We start from the raw sequence: 16,183 nt of genomic DNA, 5'->3' as shown, positions 1-16,183 counted from the left end.
CGAAATACAGCCAGAATGACCTTCTCGATGCTGGTAAGCCGTGCCGGGATGACTAAATGTCAGATAGACACTGACTAACTTTCCTCTATGTTTTATACACACATATCTTTCTCCTGATAATCTCGAACTCCCGGAGGCCTCTGTTCAAAATGGCGCATTCGCTTCGCAGGGTCCTGAGATCAAAGCAATTATCGTCACACAGGATGCGAACATAACCGTTTCTGCCATCCGCAAGTTGAAGCACTACGCAGAAAAAGGATTGCCCATCATTCTTTCCGGCCGTAGCGCACAGTATTATCCAATCTCCAATGATGGGGGAGTCGAGGCGTTCAGGAAAGGCGTTCAGGAACTGAGCCAAGCAAGAAATGTCCGGATCTCAGGAAGTGGCGATATTGCGAAAACACTCATCTCGCATGGTGTCTCTCCTCGGATCAAAGTTCAGACAAACGGTACTTGGTATACGACTTGGCGTGAGGACAATGAAGCCGAAGTGGACTACGCGTTCATCTTAAGCGACGGAAGTGATTCTCAAGGCAAAATCAGAGTCGAAACCGACAAGATCCCTTATTTCTTCAATGCCTGGACCGGAGAACGCCAACCAGTATTTCAATACAAGCGCCGAGCTGGTAGCATCTTCATTCCCCTGACGCTGAAAGCCAACTCAACCGCGATACTGGCATTTAGCGCCCAACCTTTGGACGGTATGTACACACCCTCCGTTCATGTCGAGTCTGGTCCCAGCTCAGTTCTTGGCTACCACCTTGACCACAAAGGCGGAGCCGTTGCACAGCTGGCCCACACTGTTCAAAAGGCTGCTCAAGAGTTTGTACTGTCCGACAACTCAACCAAAGTTGTTCCAAGCACATCAGCTATCCCAACCTCATTCCCAATTCGAAACTGGACGCTCACCGCAGAGCACTGGGAAGCTCCCAAGAACATGCAAGATGCCTCTACGATAGCCTTAACTCGAAACACGACGCACCATCTCTCTTCTCTCCTTTCTTGGACAGAGATCCCCACCCTCGTTAACGCCTCTGGAATCGGGTACTACAGTTCCCAATTCGCTTGGCACACCGACTACAAGAATCAAACTGGAGCTTACATTACGTTCTCTCGTATCCTCCACGCTGTTCAAGTCTTCGTGAACGGGGAAAAGGTCGGCCCTATCGACCCAAACACGGGAACTGCGGATATCGGAGCCTATCTGCGGGATGGCGAGAATGAGCTGCTTGTTGTTGTTCCAACCACAATGTGGAACTATCTAAGGAGCATCTTCTCAAAGATCACTGAGTCAGGCGTGCCTCCGTTCTTGAGTCGCTTGGCTGCCACGACGGGCTTACCCAACATTCTCCCTATTGGGTTGGTGGGTGAAGTTCACATTTTGCCATACCTTTCATTTGCACTTGGCAATTGAACTGGCGCTGTCGAAAAGGACTGACTTTCATACAATAGAACGAATAGATCATGTACAATTTTCCTTTTGATGTGTATTTGTGTTTACACTATGACTCCTTGGGCTGTGGTAGTAATTTCGGCTTCGTGTGTAAACCCGAATTTTCTCCATCACCATCCCTATAGATCATCTCTTATAATAATTTAACCAATTGTCCACCTCGTGAAATACACTCATTTCTTCCCCCGATTTCCAATCTAAACTTGACAGAGAGATTATTAGCAAATAGTGGTGCTATGGAAATTCACAATACCATCCTTGCCAAATCATCGGCATCCGATAACCAGTGGTCTGGAGGCCGTTTGGCTTAATTGCTCATGTTAATACCCCTTTGGGTAGCACTGTGGTTTCAGGTGAAGAGGCCCAGTTTGGCTTTGCGGTGCAATTTAGATTCTCATAGCTGCTGCGTGGTTGGCCGTTCCGGTCGATCCTCAAGCCAGAGAGCGTCGGCGTAGACTAGCGCCTTATTGTACATGTAGAATTAGCTTGACCCCAGAAAACCATCCCGCACTTTGTTGGCTAGTCTGCAGGGGTAGAATTGGGGTCGGCGCTCCTCGCCTACTTGAAAAGAGATTTCACCAAAAAAGTGACATTTTCTTTTCAAATCGCAACACGATTCCAAAAAATCCCATAGCATCCTTTCTCAAAATTGAAATGCCTTTTATACAGGGTTTTTTTCGGTGAATCGAATTTCTATTGTCCACTGGGAGAGCGTATCATCGCCAGCTGCACATAGTCGGAGCAGGGTAAGAAGGTATCAACCTCCTGGAACCCATGTTTCAAATATAAGGGTGTCCCAGCCGGAGACGCAGACAGATAAACCTCTACGCCTTCAGCATCGGCGCGCGTGAGACCCCATTTGAGGAGCTTCGCACCCAGTCCTTTACCCTGATAGGAAGGGTGAACACCCAACATATCCAGATCTATGCATCGCGGTTAATGATGGCTGTTCACATCGTGCTTATTCGGGGAATGCACCAAGCACCACGCAAACCCCAAAGACTTCAGAAATAAGGAAACGTACAATAGTGAGGCCTCTCCCCCATCCACTTCTCATGTCGCTCCTCCATACCACGGAAAAAATGGTCACAAAGCTCCTTATCACTGCTAGCAGGCCACACGATCTGTTCTTCGTGCCGATCACGACCTGCAGCCGGAACGGGAAGCTTCCATTTCGCAAACGCGACAATCGCGCCACGATCCGACCCCTCCGTCACCTTGAGTAATACTTGGGTCTCGCCTGCAATTGATCGCGTGATGTCGTCGCTAAACGATTTTTCCCACCATTCCGTCACATCCGGCGTGTTTGGGAACATGGTTGTGTCGAAGTCGCTACAGAAGCTGGCGTGGAAGACTTGTGTGAGTTCCGGCGCGTCCCCCACCGACACAGGGTGAATCTCCAGTGACATTTTAGGAGGTGGATGTGAAGTTTGTGCGTAAAAATCTGCTGAGGTGATCCGATAACCGAAGGGATAGGGTGTGCATTGAATTGGGGTTTGGGGATGGAGTTTGAAACTGCGAGATCTTGAAATCGCTAGAAAAACTCTACGTGGGAAGATCTCATTTGACCCATTAAAATATGGCCCGCCGAGTTAAAGATACACATTTGGGTGGCGGAGGGTCCGTATCTTTTGAAAAAAAAAGAGATAATAATTTTACAGGGGTCGGTTGCCATGCAAATCTCTATTTTCCTTAAATTTATAAAATTGAAGCTATTCCAACCTCTCAAACCATCAATGTCTTCAAATCCCCGGCGTTGAAAACCGACCTCGACCGTATAATCTATCAAATAAAAGCTGTTCCCACCTTGTTAAAAAGGGGATTCTATGAATTTTTTAGCGATAATAGATTAGTTTTCTTAACAGCGAGATTTCGTAGGTTGCAACAGCTTCAATGCGTAGAAGTAGATATGATATAAGGGGATTTGTATGGTGGGAATAGCTTCAATCTTTTCAACGTTCAAAGACACTATGCTTACTGAGCCCCTGTCATCGTAATTCAGATATTTTCATTTCTACCAGTCTAAACCAAGGCATAGTTCAGGCAGATTCAGGCATTTGACTTATGGCCGCTCTACCCCTTCGCAGAGATCCTCAATTCTGCATAGATGATCCGCAAGATACGTAGTCTATCTACTCTGACTGCAACCCACAAATATTAGCCACTACATGCAGCTAGGTCACAAAGAGTGCAAGTATGTTGTATACGAGAGATATGCGTAGGGCACGGAGCACTCTATACTCCTTTTTAATGTTACAAAGCAATGATCCCGAAATGGGGCCTCTGAGCCGCACACCACTATTGACTGAAGGTGGACACTCTCTAGCGAGTCTCTCGAGGCTTTAAAGGAGCATCTGAGAAGGCGCAAGACTGCTTCGGTTTGCACAGGGTGATTTTCTGTCAAACTTGATCCTCCTTACGCAACATTTTTCACACTTAAGTGCTTGGAAAATGAAACGTTAGTAAATGTTGGCAAAACGTCAGGAGTAGCCCTGATAAGAAAGGGTATATTGAGGAAGATATATAGTCCTATCCCACGTACTGTCCATATTAACAGGTTAATCAGTACTTATCAAAAATAAAAACAGCTGATCTTCTTTGTTGATTATCCCCACTGCTCTGGTGGGAAATCAGATACAAAGTGTTTGCCAAGTTTGCATGGGCCAAGCCCCTGTGGACTTGGGCATGCAGGCACCAATTGTCATTCCCAGGCCACAAGTGGGACATATGCGATATGTAACCCCAATGCTACAACATGATAATAATCAAGTATCAACTTTTTTTTTTAAGTGCTGATGGAATTATATTATGCTCTAGAAAGCCCCTTTAATTTAAGAGAAAACCCTGCTTCCACACGGCAGACCGCAGAGTCCAAACTCGAGGGGCTCTGAGACCATATATAAGCAAAGTGTCGCCATACCACGCCATCTGGCACAAACCATCACCATCTCCCCCAAGATGGCGACCAGTTCCAATAAGAAAGAGGCATCCGACCCATTCACAAGGAAGTGTTATCCTTGGGGATGCCGAACTGCCTTTTTAAGCCACCGAGGCGGGGAACTTCGATAAGAAAACCATTGCCTGCGCCCTGCGACAGATCTCACTTAAACCCCCAAATCTCCTTTGGGTCCAACACACATCTTCAAAATAATTTTTGATGCAATTATGGGTGATGCATCACTCCCAACAGAGCATGTGCTCATTATTTTCTATCCGACGATGCCGGCAGAGCTGAAGGGGGTTATCCGGCAGAAATTCCCCGATGCCGAGGTCACTGTTTACGAGGTTCAGACAGGTGTTCCCGTGCCACCTGGTAAGTGACGCACATCCTCCAAGATGCGAGGACATAGAAACTAAAAGCCCGCATAGAAGTATATCAGAGAGCCACCGTCCTCGCGACTTTCATCGATCTTCCAGATCTGAAGGATTCCAAGAAGTAGGCTCCCACGCCAATGAGTTTTACTGCGCACTAACAGTTATAAACAGCCTTAAAATAATTCACACCTTCTCTGCTGGCGTGGATCATCTTTTGCAAAATCCAATCTTGCAAGAAACTAACATCCCCATCACTACAAGCTCGGGTATCCACGGCCCCCCGATTGCAGAATGGACCGTTATGAATTGGCTGGTATCGTCTCGGAAATACGTCAAGGGCTATGAAGCACAGAAATCCCACTCATGGGAGAAGTCTGCGTACACGTCTGGTCTTCATGATCAAGTGGGCAAGAAAGTGGGTATTCTAGGATATGGAAGTATCGGGCGCCAAAGTACGTTTTCCCCGTTGTTGCTCAACACCCCACAAGCTGCAAATTCCACAAAACGAAGGACTCCAAGTTGACCACCGATAGTTGCACGCGTCTCGCAGGCATTGGGCATGACTGTTCATGCATACACCGCTACCCCACGCCCAACACCTGAGTCCCGCCGTGACAACGGCTACATTGTTCCTGGAACCGGAGACCCGGAGGGGTCGATTCCGGCATCATGGCACCACGGAACGGACAGAGAAGCCATCCGCTCTTTCTTGGCTAGCGGGCTCGATCATCTTGTTGTCTCGCTTCCGCTGACTCCGCAAACAACCCGTCTTCTCGGCGCAGAGGAATTCGCCATTCTAGCCGACAACGCTCATCACCATACGAGCAAGCCTTACGTAACCAACATCTCGCGAGGCAAGGTTATCGATCAGAAGGCGTTGGTCGATGCGCTGAATTCCGGGGTCTTAAGTGGAGCCGCTCTTGATGTCACTGATCCCGAGCCTCTTCCTAAGGATGATCCTCTCTGGGAGGCGTCTAATGTTCAGATCAGTCCACATGTCAGCGGTCTTGGCGTGGAATATTTCCCTCGCTCTCTTGATATCCTGGCTGTAAACCTGGAGCGCATCGCCCGGGGTGAGCCGTTGATCAACGCTTATGTACGGGGCAAAGGATATTAGGATTTTTGCATTTAGGAGTTGGTTGCATTTATGCGACAAGGCCGGGCCCCTGTATGCCTTCAAAAGGCTGGGTAACACATCCGCACAACTTCATCGGAGTGATGTCGTTGTCCAACTAAAGATTAAGGAAGTTTTTGTAATCTGGGCGCAGTCCGAACGTTCCAGGACCAAGATGGTCCCCAAGTTCTACGAAATAAATGGTTAAGAATCCTTCTATTTGATTTACGCGTAGAGTCTTCCACATCAAACTCCTCAGATATCGCTCACGCGGCCTTCACTTTTACCTTTTCTATACTGTCATTTTTTTCCAGCATTCTTATTCCCTCTCGTATTTAAGAAACCCCCCTTACTTACTGCTTGGATGGCGGGTGCAAATCCTCCTATTCCCGTTGTTGGCTCCGTGTCGCCACCGCGTCCTGGCTTGTTTCCCGTCACATTTCCTTTTTTTTGCGGTTTTGAACGGAGGTTTGAGACTATGCAGGTGTAGGCTGATTCTTATTGGCTGGTGCATTGCTTTTGATAATGCAGGTAAAGATCATCAAAATCAAAAAAATTAAATGCCTTCATAGGTAACAAGCACGTTAGTAGATATTATAAGCACCTCTAAGCCCCTCCTCGATCACCAAGCCACTAGAGCCACAACCAACAACAGCCAATACCTATGGATTCAGCAAGTTCCGCAAGTTAGGCCAGAAACTATTCTTCTCTCTCTGCCATTTTCGCAGCTGCTCATACTTATGCATATCCTGAGGCTCATAGCGCTCTCCCTGGCTAGCCTCAGTCTCTTTCTCGCCGCCCACAAACTGAAGGAAGAGGCAGTTCACCTCTGGCCCCAATATCACAACTGGATAAAATGGTTCAGCCATGTCAAGCAAAGCAATTAAGAAATGGACTCAAGTGCCCCCAAGGTGACCCGATATCCATTAGCACATGTCATCCAACGAGAGGGATGATATGTTCAAAGTTATTAAACTCACTTCGGATGCCGCAACAAGCCTCAAACACCCATGTCTGCACAAATCCGTCTGTTCCTGTCGATGCAGTCCAAGCCGTGTATCTGCCATGGTTTCCATCGCAAACACAGCACCGAAAAGCCCAACGTCAAGTGCCCGAACAACATTAATCGCATCATCGCCTATCGGGAGCCTAGTTTCACCCGTGGAGAATGGAACGGTGAATGACAAAGAGATCACACTCAGCAAAATAGCTTCCGGAAAAAACACTTTCACAAAAGTACTTCTTCCACACCCCGGCTTCTTTTTCATAAATTCGTACCGCTCATCATCTGTCCCGCGAGAAAATGACCGGCAGGCAATCTGGGCAAAGAGGCTAATGACCCAGACAACAACGTAACTGAGAAGAACCTTTTTGCGTCCAAGGTAGAGGCCTCACAAGCTGTTCTGAATGAGATTCCGTATTTGCACATTGGTTGCCCGATGGCAGTCCACCAAGCATTTACAACTCGGGCGGACGGCCAGAGCCGGTATTTGAGTTCGAGTCGGTTTTGTTGCTTCGGCTGCAATGTATGTTGCGATTGAAAGGCTCGAATACAGTCCGAGGGAGGGAAGGATAGTTGATCTTAGGGTCCCTACGTCGCTGGGTGTTATCTGGTTTCTCAGGGGTGGGGTAGTGCAAAGAGCTAGAGGTCTGGTTCTCCAGAGCTGAGGGGGGGGGGGGATTAGAAATGCCATTTTGGGGTATGATCTGTATCCTTGAAGGGCTGGGTTATGACATGAATTTTCTGTGGCTTTTTGGTCTATTTGTGTCTCGTTGAGAGCTACCCAGATATTGATGTCAAAGATTATGTCAAGTAAGCATCTGGGAGGCTAATGCAGAGATCCCGAGCTGATGTTGCACTTCTGTTGAATTGAAGACAATTTCATACATTGAAATGAAAAGTAATATGCAGCATTAGCAGATTGAAGTGCGTAGAATTACTCATATAGACGTGTGTGGAGGCTGGCAACTATATCCAGCCGTCAGGCACATTCATTTCTGTGAAACCCACACTCCAAGGTACCTTTCACACCTGACCTCACGACAGTTGTTCAAAATTTGCCTCTATTTCTGCCTTTTCTCTTCAGTCCCATCCCGGCTTCAAGCTGCCCCTTCACGTACCCCGTCTCGGGTGTTGCGATGTAGTTTGGTGAATGTTGCACGAAAAAACTTGGTGTTTATGTTTTTAGTGAGCCAACAGTCGAACTCGAAACGGGTTACTTTAGCACAAAGCATTCTCTAGTACTAAAATAGACAGGCTCTGAATGAGACCTGCTGACTCGGTTTCTATCAAACCCAAAAATTTGTGGAAGGGATTGTGTAGCAACACGAAATTATAAAGTGTGAATATCTGACGTTTGATATTTAGAATAAGAGGTAGTCTGTAAAGTCATAAGTATAAATATGAGACAGTGTAGGAGTATTCTGGAGCATGGTGGTGAGCAGTGAACATATCGCCCAAGGCATTGATTGAGCAAGCATAGCCAGCCTTAATTGATTTGAGCTGTTTGCACTTGCTGAGAAATTTTGGTCGCGAGATCGATTTGAATACTGAACGGCTTTGATTCATCTTTGTTCTTGTATTGCCTCTTCATAATAAGCATCAATCGTTCATTCCAGAATGGCAAACATGTTTCAAGATCAGATGTTGAGAATGCAGTAGTTTCGTTGTCACTCTCAGTGTATAGATTCTCTGGCATATTGCACCTGAAAGAGTTCGAGCCAGGTGACAAGTCAACCGAACAGGTTAAACCGAGATCATGCAGGCCGGAGCCATCGGGTATACGTTCGAAGGGAAGTCGGTTGGTGGGTGTTCTCTCGGTTTTTCCACCCCCCCGTTGAAGATTTATCGGCAGAAAGGTCCCTCGCCTGCCGGATAAGATAAGCTCGCGGATCATGAGGAGAGAGTTTTGTCGCAGAGATCGGCTCGTCGATTGAAGTTTGCGACGAAGTTAACGCAGCTTTTGCGGCAAGATATCGACTGCGATGAGGCGAATGGGATGCCAGAGCAGACTGCGAACTGGATGGCTTCTCATTCATCTTGAAGCGTGTGCGACTGTTCTGGATGGCTTCTTTCTTCCGCCTTTCGAAGTCAAGTGCTTTTTCCAGGTCAGATGGTTCCTCGTGGCTGACGCTTTCGTGGAGTTGAGCAGCCCATCTATCAAGAACTGGGAATCCTTGACCACTTTTCAGTGGGTCTGGAACATTTTCCTCTTTTTCATCTTGTAGCGAACGCCTATGGTTAGCGGCTTTTGTGTGGATGCTATTTCTGGAAGAACTGTCCGAACAACTATAATTCTGTCCACCGACGCACAAGATGTTTGGCAAAGTGTTCGTGAGCACACCAAATCGTTGTTGTGCAAGGAAAGAAAGGGATGAGTCTGGTCCTTCCTCGGCTGGAGTTTGCTGTAGAGAAACTTGCGTAGTTCTTTGGAACCAAGTGTCTAGAGCTCCGTTCCCATGGCGATCTCGATCATTTCCTCTCTCAGCACATTGGGCGCTCGAGATGCGATTGGTCTCAGGAGAGGACTCGACCAAATCTTGTGGCTTCTGTCGAAGGCGTCTTACTGGCGACTTCGATGCAATTCGAGAAGTAATAGGACTTGCCAGGTCCGACATGGGCGAATGCTGGAAGCCTCGCGATTCCGTCTCCCATCGGTTTAGCCCCTGCAGGCTACTACTAGATAGTTCCGCGGGGCTTGCTTGTTTGGAAGAATTGCTCCCGCGTCGGGGTGTTCGTAACGAGGCATTGATTCTGGATATAGACCACGGGTTGACGAAGCTAGAACGTTCATTTCTGGCGCTGGTCGATTTGCTGAGGCTTTCGGGGTCCTTGTAACTAGAAGGAGCCACTGGCGAAAAGGCGTTCTCAGACAGAAGCGGTTTCTGTGAGAGAGGTGTGTGGGGTACGGTTTGATCGAAGGAGTGCTCGGAGTTGCGAGGTTGTGGGGAAAGTTCTGTAGCTGGTTTCCTAGCCATCAAGATTTTAAATCCTCCCAAATTTCCACCAGGTTTACAAGCATCCTCCTTGCCTTGGTTGTAACTTCCTGTCTCCGTCCCATGTATTTTTCCGTAGTGGTCGCGAAACAATTTCTCTACCAAGGCCAAGACCACGTCTCGGTCTTCGAAGAGCAGATCGTCTTTTGCTGGCTCGATGTTGACATCGTACGTTCCTCTAGGACAGCGAATTTGCAAACACACAAAAGGATCGCTAATCGATTTGGTGGATTCATTTTTGGATGCGGCGACACGGAGATACACCTTGAAGATTTTGACTATCTCATGCCCCACCCCCCTACAACTAGAGAGAGGGCGACCATCCACACTGATATATTGGCCTGCATTGTTGATCTTGGAAGTATCTAATTGGTTGTTAACCACATCACCGGATATTCAGAAAGATGAGCTCACCAAATTGTGTCTTTGGAAGAAAGGCGATGACTTCGTACTCTTTCTGATTTAATGATCCTCGGTAATTCTCAGCGGTTCTCGGGCAGGCAATTCGCTTCATGACACAAGAAGAATACACATCTGTGCCGGTTATCTTGAGAGCTGCATCCGAGAGCGAGGCGTCTGCACTTGGTGCATAGGCCCAACTGCTATTTTCATTTTTTGCCTTGAGCACTTTGAACGAGAGCCTCTTCGATGGCTGAGCTATAGCATATGCCTGAAGAAGCTTTTTGATTCTAGTGAGATCTTTCGTGGCACTCTTCACGGCAGTCTGTCTGCGGACAGGGATGTGTTTGAGGAAGTCCGTGATACGAACGGTTGTTCCCACGGGATGTGACTTCCGTTGTGTTCTAATTATGAAAGATTAGCAGTGGTACGGCAGCCAAGAATCTGGCGAGGTCAGTGTACCCAGTAAGCTCTCCGTTTCTTCCGTACTTCAAACAAAACCCGGTAACTTCGGACTCAACTCTAGTGGTGACAGCGAGAACCCCAGACATCTCTGCAACACTGGCAAGGGCTTCACCACGAAATCCCAATGATGACCCGCCAACATTTTTGAGATCATCTAAAGTCCGGATCTTGCTAGTAAAAGCTCGTTTGCAGACATGTTGCTGGTCCTCTGGAGAGATGCCGTGGCCATTGTCTTTAAGCTGTATGACATCCACGGTATTTTGGGAAATTTCAATCTGCAATGACGTGGCAAACGCATCCAGGGCATTGTCTACAAGTTCCTTGATAACCGAATAGGGATCCGAAATGACAGATGTGGAGCCAATCGCCCGGATTGTTTTCTGAGGAAGAGCCTCAATCGGCATCCTGCACGCCTGGTATTAGTTGTTTATCTCCGAAAGCACTAGAATTTATGTCATCTAGCTAATTGAGACAGAATCGAGCAAACAACTTCAATGGCTTATATTCGATGAACGTCGATTCGGCTAATGTCGAAGAAGGATGAGATTGTCTTGGCATTTAGGTCACGTGGCATCTATGCCTTGAAGTGGTGAGGCCCCAGTCCTGTCTGCACACTCCGAATTAGGTTTAGCCCCCTTCATCATCAACCTGTGGGCAGTGACTGTTCACGAGTTTTCACGAGTTTTCATGCTTTAGTTAAATGATATTTTGACGTTCAACTACTTCAATCAATTAAGCTATATATCAAATTTCTTGTTGCCTTTCAACGATTTCTGCGTAAGGCTAGGTATTGACTTGGGAAGATATTTCAAAACATGCCAGAAACGCGACCTGAACTCGAGATAGAACCAGCTCCTTCTATATAGGCGGTATCAGAAGTTTTTGTGTAATTTGACACACAGGAATTCAGATAGGACAACAGCGACTCTTAGCCGGTATAAGGTTATATCTTTCAGACCCACCCAATGTCGCAATGCCTTGACGCGAAGATTTCTGGAATGGAAAGCGAGTCGGATTCCATGCGCTGTTTTCAAGATGACTTTAGTAAATTAAAGAAAGCCAATCGTGTCGCTGAAGTGGTTTTCGGGGATGAGCACGGTCTCCAGGGCCGGTTTCAAAGGTCCGTAGAAGTGCTTAACTATCGTAGATGCGGAGGGACATCACTGGACTGTTTTGAGTGCCTTGAAAATCCATACAAAGAAATACCCGACCTTGTCAAAAATTATTAGAAGAATTTTAAGATGGTCAGGGGCCTCAAGGTTTCCTGGGTAGACATGTACGGCAGCCCCCAATGCCTATGCAAGCGAAGTAGTTTTGTGAGTTCTTGTCGTCCAAACCCTCCAATAAATGAATCAATGAATCGCTTGAAGTGTATGTACATGTTTCTCGGAATTTTAGAATGAGATCATCTTCTTACGTCAACACAATGTCAATAGAGTGTGGACGGTCGATTTTTCTCCATTCTTTCGTGCCTCTACTGAGGTTCCAATGAGTGTGTTCACGGAGGCGCAATAATTCCCCGTGTGTGATGAGCCAGCTCAAAGCGAAGGTCTTCCAAGTTTGGTCAATTTGCCATCAAGAAGGAAATTTATAGGTACTATGGTGTAACCCACCACTGTTTACATGAGTCTTCTTGGTGCCATGTGTCAGGCACTATACTTCCCATAAAGTCTGTGGCGGCGCACATAGTACCAAAATCCACAATTTTAATGAATTTTCGCTCGCACCAATTTGGTGTCGACGATGGCTTGCTTGCTGCCCCACGAGATGATAAGAAAATTTGTTTTGGCCGCTAGAGGAATAGCTAAATTGCATACAATTGGGTATTACACTATCGGAAAAAATCGAGCTTCTACTTGACCAGGGAACATTTGTCATTGTTCCAGTTCTTTGGACCGATGAAATCAAGGATGTGTGATTTAGGAACAATCAAACACCAGTGACCATCCTCGTCGATGATCTTTGTGCATTGGCTTGATCTTCACATGTCCCAATGCAAAGAACCGGGGCACGAATGACACCGGCTTATTTTCATCTCGGGCTGAACCCAAACGCCACCGTAGATTTATCTGTGATTAGTCTACTCTTGTCCATCTAGTAATGTCTGTTATTCGAATTGTTAATCTTTACAGGTAATTTTTTAAAAAAAAAATCTTTTGCACAATGAATGCATTTCAAGCCAGTATACACACCTCAGAAGACATCTGAAATGCAAATTGGAGGGGTCTTACATAAATTGTGTTGAATACTGTCGGAAGGAAAAAAAAAAATAGGGAATGGTCCTTGTCATGTTTGGAATAGCAATTAGGACGGAGTTAAACGACCGCCTCCCGGAGGCGGTCAGTATTGCCGTCGGGCCAGGACTATATGTTCCTACCCTTCATGTTTTATTAGTTTCTAAAAAAAAGAATTTCATCCTCGGAGTTCAGTTTTCTCTTCCATCCATCAGAATTGCTTTAAGTCCTTCGGGATTTTCTCTTCTGTCAGAAATCAGTGAAGTGCTCCGTTCTGGAAGGCATCAAGTAAGAATCTCTGGAGGAGAAGCTGACTCGCTGAGGGTGGGTCAGGGTTCGGCCTGACAAATACCATCTCGGTCCAGATAGATCAGATTGTTAAAGCCTTGGGTCGCCGAGGACAAAGGCGATATGCGGCCGACTATTTTTGTAATAGAGAAACGCTATGAACAAGCGCTTGGGCACGGGTATCTTGAGTAAATTTATCCAAATTCGTATCACAAAATAAGAAGCTCAACTCATTTCTACATGTCATTCTACGAGCGAGATTGAGACCGGCACAGCCTCGTTAGTCAGCACAGCCACACCCGGGTCCCGATAAACAACACGTCCAACTTTACTCCTGTGCAGCATTTCAGCCTTGCGCACCCAAGCGGCTGAAGACGCTGAAATGTTGGGCGAGGACTTTTCAATAACTAAGCTCGCAGTCCCCGGCGTCAGTGTGCTGATTGCATTCCTCGCCTATACATCACAGTATTTCTTTCTGCACTTCGAGTCTGCGCCACTCACTAGGGACGAGACTTGGAAGATCAATATCTTTGCCCTATGCATCTGGATATGCTATTACCGAACCTGCTTTGTAGATCCCGGTCGACTTCCCAAGGCCGAAGAGCGACCGAAACCCAAAGAGCAAGAAGGTGAGGCACTCGCCAGTCGCCAGCGATGGTGCCGCAGATGCGAAGCTTACAAACCGCCTCGCGCTCACCACTGCAAAACCTGTAAAAGGTTCGATAAGGAATGCCTACTGTGGAGACATTTGCTGATCTTCTCCCAGATGCATTCCCAAAATGGATCATCATTGCCCCTGGACTTCGAACTGTGTCTCACATTTTACGCTCCCGCATTTCATACGCTTTCTATTTTATGCGACGATTGGGATGTCCTACCTGGAGACTCTTCTCTGGCATCGTGCCTCATTTGTATGGAAGAACAGCCATCTACCGAGCGTATGTAACTCGAGTGCTTTACCATGCTTGTCGCTAATGTTGAATAGTATCTAGGCCCCACATTGGGGCAACTCATCCACTTGTTTATACTGCTCGTGGTTAATAGTCTCACAGCTTTCGGTCTCTTTGTCCTCCTGCTTAGGAGTCTTTGGTCGATTGGGTCCAACACAACCACCATTGAAACTTGGGAAATTGAGAGACATGCTACTCTTGTCCGTCGAGCCCGTGTGCTTGGGGGGTATCTTGAGGGTCCTGGAGGAATTCGAGTTCATATTAAAAAGCAGGAATACCCATACGACATTGGAATTTGGGCCAACATCAAGCAAAGTATGGGCGGGAGCGCGAATGTGAGTATGCACGTCCTTGGACTAGATGTCCTAGACACAATAACATGTAAACTGATAAGTTTCTAGTTTTTAAGCTGGTTCTGGCCACTGGCTGCAACACCCGATCGTCGAACTGGCTGGGAATTTGAGACCAATGACTTCGAGGGTGAGTCAGTAGGTTATTATCCCAGCCCTTCGATTACTGATCAATTTGTTTAGATCCCGGTGTTTCATGGCCACCTCCAGATCCAGACCGAATCCCGATACCAGCCAGTGCAAGGCCGCCAGGTAATATCAGCATGCCCACATACGCAACTATTCAAGACGAGATTGATGCCTTCAATCGTCGCAAAGAGGAAGACATGAAGAGATTTCAGAAAATACCGGGTCTACAACGTCGCAAACCATTTCACGATCGCTACAAAAAGGGCGAAAATGCTCGAGGTGATAGCGATGAGTCCGAACCCGACTACGGGGATGACTTAGAGGGCGAAGAAGCCTGGCGAAACGCCGAAGGAGAACGACTACGCGACTTTGGTGTGGATGAGGAAGTGGAATTCTATGACGAGGAAGACATTCCCCTTGCTGTTCTCATTGAGCGACGGAAGCAGCAGCAATCTGCTAACTGCTCCCTTTCCGACGAAAATCTTCGGAACCATTAGATCTTCTTCGCAATACCCCTCAGGCGCACATATCCCAGCCACTGGCTCCCATCCTCACCACGAGTAACCACGTCCCGGAGCACATCGCAAATATGCTGCACTGCAGTATCCCGCTTTTCCTCGGGGAGCACTTCTAAGAACTGGGCTCCCATCAGTCTAACCCATCCCTCCAGGCCACCCTTGGCGTCAGTGGTGAGTTTCGTTGGGCGGTACTCGAGTTCGACATTCTCAACCTTAAACCCGACCTCTTCTAGGGCATTTCTCATCCAGGTATCAGATGGGAAGAACCAGGGGCTTGTCTCTCTTGCTATTTCGATAGTGATACCCCGTTGCACCAGTGCGTAGATAAGGGCTGTGTGAACCTCAGCAATATTCCCGTGTCCGCCCATCTCAAACACATATGTGCCGCCCGGCTTCAGACAGCCGTGGATTGCGCGAAGTGTCGACATGCGCGTCGACTCATCGCGTAAAATCCAGTGGAGGGCTGCGTTGGAGATCCTGTCTGGTTGTTAGAAGTCGAGTTACACAAATCCGGTATCATATATTGTATCAAAGATCTACACTTTATCCCATGATCCATTCACAATGGAGGTGTCTCTCTCCAGATAGCGGCAATCCACAACGCGGAAGCTTGCCTTGGGGCTTGCGTAGTCTTTGTTGGCAGCCTCGATCATGGATGCAGACGAGTCAATGCCTAAAACGGACTCGATGGTGGGAAGGAAGTTCGATGTGAATTTTCCATCTCCACAACCGACATCAAGGACCTTGTCTGTTGGCTTGGGGTCTAGAGAGGTGAGGAGTTTGCCGGTGATTTTTGCGGAGTGCACGAAAGATGCAGAGGCAGAATACGCCTAGGTTTTTTTAATGAATGTGTACAAACAGAACTACGAGGAAAACTTACTTTGACTGACCAGTGATCTTTAGGTCCCTCAGTATTGGACGCCATGGTGGTGTGTTTGACAGATGAAAGCATGGAGAAAGCGGAGAAGTCGT

General features: G+C 47.2%; 6 protein-coding genes across 6 annotated transcripts; 3 read left to right on the top strand and 3 right to left on the bottom strand.

The window, feature by feature from the left end:
• Nucleotides 1-15: 15 nt before the first annotated feature.
• Pdw03_5240 (Secreted protein) lies at nt 16-1,414 on the top strand (the record flags this gene model as incomplete). Its single annotated transcript, XM_066100995.1, has 2 exons — nt 16-33; nt 170-1,414. The coding sequence occupies 2 exons, from the start codon at nt 16-18 to the stop codon at nt 1,412-1,414; spliced, it is 1,263 nt and encodes a 420-aa protein (XP_065957935.1).
• A 732-nt stretch (nt 1,415-2,146) lies between these two features.
• On the bottom strand, nt 2,147-2,862 carry Pdw03_5239 (Acetyltransferase, GNAT family; the record flags this gene model as incomplete). The annotated part of the gene is made up of 2 exons (XM_014683574.1): nt 2,147-2,376; nt 2,478-2,862. 2 exons carry the CDS (start codon nt 2,860-2,862, stop codon nt 2,147-2,149), a joined length of 615 nt encoding a protein of 204 aa, XP_014539060.1.
• Nucleotides 2,863-4,618: 1,756 nt separating this feature from the next.
• Pdw03_5238 (Dehydrogenase, putative) lies at nt 4,619-5,885 on the top strand (the record flags this gene model as incomplete). The annotated part of the gene is made up of 4 exons (XM_014683575.1): nt 4,619-4,766; nt 4,823-4,889; nt 4,940-5,220; nt 5,302-5,885. The coding sequence occupies 4 exons, from the start codon at nt 4,619-4,621 to the stop codon at nt 5,883-5,885; spliced, it is 1,080 nt and encodes a 359-aa protein (XP_014539061.1).
• A 2,754-nt stretch (nt 5,886-8,639) lies between these two features.
• Nucleotides 8,640-11,146, bottom strand: Pdw03_5237 (DNA mismatch repair protein, putative; the record flags this gene model as incomplete). Its single annotated transcript, XM_014683576.1, has 3 exons — nt 8,640-10,243; nt 10,293-10,681; nt 10,740-11,146. 3 exons carry the CDS (start codon nt 11,144-11,146, stop codon nt 8,640-8,642), a joined length of 2,400 nt encoding a protein of 799 aa, XP_014539062.1.
• Nucleotides 11,147-13,646: 2,500 nt separating this feature from the next.
• Nucleotides 13,647-15,190, top strand: Pdw03_5236 (Palmitoyltransferase pfa4; the record flags this gene model as incomplete). The annotated part of the gene is made up of 5 exons (XM_066100994.1): nt 13,647-13,981; nt 14,031-14,202; nt 14,250-14,549; nt 14,616-14,694; nt 14,748-15,190. The coding sequence occupies 5 exons, from the start codon at nt 13,647-13,649 to the stop codon at nt 15,188-15,190; spliced, it is 1,329 nt and encodes a 442-aa protein (XP_065957934.1).
• A 19-nt stretch (nt 15,191-15,209) lies between these two features.
• On the bottom strand, nt 15,210-16,136 carry Pdw03_5235 (Methyltransferase type 11; the record flags this gene model as incomplete). Its single annotated transcript, XM_066100993.1, has 4 exons — nt 15,210-15,290; nt 15,352-15,688; nt 15,752-16,041; nt 16,092-16,136. 4 exons carry the CDS (start codon nt 16,134-16,136, stop codon nt 15,210-15,212), a joined length of 753 nt encoding a protein of 250 aa, XP_065957933.1.
• Nucleotides 16,137-16,183: the final 47 nt, after the last annotated feature.

The sequence above is a fragment of the Penicillium digitatum genome, chromosome 6 (assembly GCF_016767815.1).
Source record: "Penicillium digitatum chromosome 6, complete sequence".
Classification (NCBI taxonomy): domain Eukaryota; kingdom Fungi; phylum Ascomycota; class Eurotiomycetes; order Eurotiales; family Aspergillaceae; genus Penicillium; species Penicillium digitatum.
This window is presented reverse-complemented; position numbering and strand designations above follow the sequence as displayed.